The sequence below is a fragment of the Mesocricetus auratus genome, unplaced genomic scaffold, assembly GCF_017639785.1.
Source record: "Mesocricetus auratus isolate SY011 unplaced genomic scaffold, BCM_Maur_2.0 Super-Scaffold_2245, whole genome shotgun sequence".
Classification (NCBI taxonomy): Eukaryota; Metazoa; Chordata; class Mammalia; order Rodentia; family Cricetidae; genus Mesocricetus; species Mesocricetus auratus.
Window position 1 is genome coordinate 30,069,865 of NW_024429180.1, and position 4,405 is coordinate 30,074,269.

General features: G+C 45.6%; 1 protein-coding gene across 1 annotated transcript; it reads left to right on the plus strand.

Moving 5' to 3' along the window:
• The first annotated feature begins 2,194 nt into the window (after window positions 1-2,194).
• LOC121137849 (tudor and KH domain-containing protein-like) lies at window positions 2,195-3,987 on the plus strand. The gene has a single exon (XM_040740678.1). The coding sequence runs from the start codon at window positions 2,195-2,197 to the stop codon at window positions 3,668-3,670; it is 1,476 nt and encodes a 491-aa protein (XP_040596612.1). The 3' UTR covers window positions 3,671-3,987.
• The last annotated feature ends 418 nt before the right edge of the window (window positions 3,988-4,405 follow it).

Consider the following 4,405-nt stretch of genomic DNA (forward strand, 5'->3'; position numbering starts at 1 on the left):
TCTATGCCACTCTGTGGACCAGAGCTGGCCTTAAACTCAGAGTTCTGCCTGCCTCTACTTCCATATTGCTGGGATTAAAGGCGTGTACCACCAACGCCCAGGTAAGCAGATCCAGAACTCCCCAACACCAAGAGGCTTCTCCTCCAGACAAAGAAGTGATTCACTTGATCCAAGAAAGCCCACCAATGATCCAAGGCCCCTGAGCTTTGGAGCATCCAAATCTCATTCTCAGAGAAGATCCGAGGACTCCAAGGGCCTCCAGTTGGATATTTAATCCTCAGCAGACACAGGATCCATTAACAGCATCTCCTTCCTGTGTCTCTAACTGGCTAGTGAGGTGGGCAGGCTCAGAGGTTTAATCCCAGTCATTGGCCTTCAGGGCACATCCACGCATATAGCTTAAAGGCAGCTAGTACAAGGATTAGCTGTGGTTTAGGGCAAATGTCAGACTTCAAGACAGTCATTGATTGGTGCGGGCGTGGCAGGAAGGCGGGGCAAGCCTCTGTTAAATAGCTGCCACTTCCTTGGCTGCTGCAGAGTGTTACTGGTGAGGTTCAAGGAGAAGAAGCACAGGACTTCGGAAGACAGGTAAAGCGCGGGCTGCAGAAAGGAGTTTGGGTGCTTGGTAGAGTCTGGGTGGTGGGCAGCCTGGCAACTGGAGGCAGAAGTGCCGGATTGAGGATGGGATCCATGGGGGCTGTGGGGGGTTTGTGGTCATGCACGGGTCCCCTTCTGGGCCAAGTGTGCTCAGAGCAAGGGATCTCGCCCCAGGAGCTTGGCTCCCATATCCGGTAGACCACACACCACCCCTCGCGGCTCCTAGACAGGCTTCTTTTGAAATAAGGGGTCTTCTTTCCCCAATTTAGTCCCAATGGCTGTTTGCAACTGCAGGATATCTGGTTATTTATTTAGTGGCAGGGTCTGTGTCGATCTGGCTTTGAACTGAGCTCCTCCGGCTTTTACCTCTGGAGAGATGGAAGTACGGGCAAGCCCGTACTTTGAATTGATTTTTCCTGTAGTCTTCTTTCCTCTTTGTTTGTGAGATGTAGCGCTATTAGCTAATAAAGACCCAGTGACAGGCATTGGGAGTAAAAGTGAGGATCTAAGACGCAAAGTGGCCAGCCACTAGAGTTCTCACCAATGCTCAGAAGGAATGGGCGATCCTGTTCTCCAGACTACATGTGCCTCCACCAGATGTCAGACTGTACTGAGCTCCTGCCTCCTGCCAACTTTTGCTGGGATTAAAGGCATGGAAATCCAAGTACTGAACAAACCTTTGTGTGAGGCATTTGTTTTACACTGGACCAATTTCTTCTAGTTCAGGGTAGGCTTGAAATAATAGCTCTGTCTGCCTACTTTTCCTGCATGTTGAGATTAAAGGTGTGTCCCACATTTTCCTGGCCTCTATAACTTGTGTGGCTACTGGGATTAAAGGTGTCCTCTACCCAGGCTTTGATTCTGATCCTTCTGCCTCCACTTACTTGATACTGGGCTTATGATCTTGGGTTTCCACACCTGACTCAATATTCATCAGTGTTGAAATAAAATCTAGCTTTGAGTTCATTATCACATTCCTTAAGAATGCAGTCCCTGTAACTCAGCACAAATTTATTTGTATTATCTGAAGTTAGATTTGTCTGTTGGTTCAAATGGATATCACCCAACAAACCTGTACTGGTGACACACTGGACAAACATTACCAGTGTTTTGTGGGGAGCAGTAAGACGGCTAGACGGGGAATCCAGATGCATATTCTCCTCCTTTGATTTAGGAATGAAATACAGTTATTCGGGAGAAGGTGAAATAGGTGATATATAATTTCATGTACCTCAGTTAGCATTTTAAGTTTACAAAGACATTTTCTACAAAGTGTTTTTTTTTTTGTTACTAGAGCTTTTGAAATGGGAAAAATGACAGGTTGGATTTTTGTTGTTGTTGTTGTTTTGGTTATTTGATTTCCTGTGTACCCCTAACTGTCCTGAAACATAGCTCTGAAGGCCAGAAAGGCTGCCTTCGAACTCAGAACTCTTCTTCCTCTGCCTCCTGAATGCCAGAATTAAAGTCATACACCACTACTGTCTTGGTAGTAGGTGTTTGTGGTTTTTGGTTTTTGTTCTCATGCTTCTCTTCCAATGAAACAAGATGGGGGTATTAAACTACTTCTTGATTTGTTTGTTTCAGAGTACAGCACAAAATGTCCACTATGGAAAAAATAGCAGTGGGCCTTGGACTACCAGCCTTTGTAACAATAGCTTACAGCATATACCGCCGATACCGGGAAAGCAGACAAGAGCGGCTGACATACGTTGGAGAAGACGACATTGAGGTAGAAATGAGAGTTCCCCAGGAGGCTGTGAGGCTGATCATGGGTCGGCAAGGAGCCAATATTAAACAGCTGCGGAAACAGACAGGTGCTCGCATTGACTTTGACTCAGACGATGAGGGTGATGAGCGGGTGCTGCTGCTGAGCGGCCTACCTGTTGAGGTGTGCAAAGCCAAAGCAGCAATCTATCAGATCCTGAAAGAGAACACCCGGGTGTCCGAGGAACTCTCTGTGCCCCAGCGATCCGTGGGCAGAATCATTGGGAGAGGTGGCGAGACGATTCGTTCTATCTGTAAGGCTTCTGGAGCCAAAATCACGTGTCAGTGCCAAAAAGAATCAGAGGGAACGTTACTACAGTCAAGACTCATAAAAATCTCGGGGACACAGAAGGAAGTGGAAGCTGCTAAGCAACTGATTATGGAGAAAGTGTTAGAAGATGAAGATCTTCCAAACAGGATTGCCGATTCGGCCGAAACCAGAGTTCCAGGAGAGCAGCCAATTGGTGTTCGAAGAGAGGAAGTCATAGAGCCTGGAGGGGCTGGGGAAGCAGCCTTATGGAAGAGTAGCAGTTCGAGCATGGACCCAGCCGTACCCCTGCAGGTTCCTGTCAGCAAAGGTGATGGCGATACGGTTGCTGCAGCACCAGAAGAAGGGTCCTGGCAGACACCCAATGATGACGGCCTTCAAGATTCTGGTGTCCACAACTATCCAGAGACATCCATGTTTGAAGTTGCCATTGCCGACTTCATTTTCCATCCCGATAAGTTCCTAGACGTGTACGTTTCTGCTTCTGAAAATCCTAACCACTTCTGGATCCAATTCATTGACTCTGTCAGCTTCAATTACGAAAAACTTATGATTGAGATGACTGGGCACTATGAAAGTAGTCTGCCTGAAGACTTGACTGTGAACGTAGGAGACATTGTAGCAGCACGTTACTCTATAGATGGTTGCTGGTATCGAGCCAAGATTCTTGGTACCCTGGAAAATGGGAACTTGGACCTATATTTTGTTGACTTTGGAGATAATGGGAACTGCCCCGTAGAGGATCTGAGGGCTCTGAGGAGGGACTTCCTGATCCTTCCTATTCTGGCAGTAGAATGCAGTCTGGCACAGATTGCCCCCTCAGGTGAACATTGGGAAGAGGAAGCTCTTGATGAGTTTGAAAGACTCACTGCCTGTGGTTCCTGGAAGCCATTGGTGGCCAAGTTGTCTGGTGATGTCCATCCTGGAAAGTCAGCTTGGCCAGAAATCTATTTATATGATACCAGCAATGGGCAGGAACTTGATATTGGGCAAGAATTAGTTCATAATGGATATGCAGTCAAACTTCCCGAAACTGTGTAAGACGAAACTGTCCCATATATTTAGATGATCGACATGGCCGGGGAGGAGACAGATGCTTCTCTTGCCAGCACAGTCAATGAGACTCAAAAGAGCCCTGAAGCGTTACCTCGTGCCTATTCCTGCCTCAGCTTTACAAAAGCCACAGTCTTCAGAAGAAAATGAGGAAGATCAGCATCAATATAAATGTCTCATGGGGGAAGGGAGTGCTGAGGATATTGAAGAGAGTTCATTGTAGTATTCCTTCAGGTATTTGCTTATGAACTTTCTTGTAAATGCAAGTAGAAGAAATGGAGACACAACTTAGGACATGTTAAATTAACAGTATGTCTGTATACACACATCTAGAGAAATAAATGTACTTCTGCTTGGAAAAAATTATATGTAGCATTTCTCATTAACTACATAAACAAAATCACATCCTAGTGCATGCAAATTTGTGTGTGTGTGTGTGAGAGTGAGTGAACACTGATTATAAAGCATCTTATATATTTGAGAGGTTTTCCTTAAAATATTTGCTTTGGTTTTTAAATCAACATACATCATTTCATACTTTGGTGAGTTTGTGCATCCATACAATATATTCATCCCATGTCATCTCATATCCATACCTTTAGCATACCCACAAACTTATCCCAGGCCCTCTGTTAGCTCCTGCTGTTTCCTAAACCTCTTCTTTGATTTGGTTTACTTCATTTAAACTTTTGTTTGTCTTCTCAAGAGAGGGTTTCTCTGGGA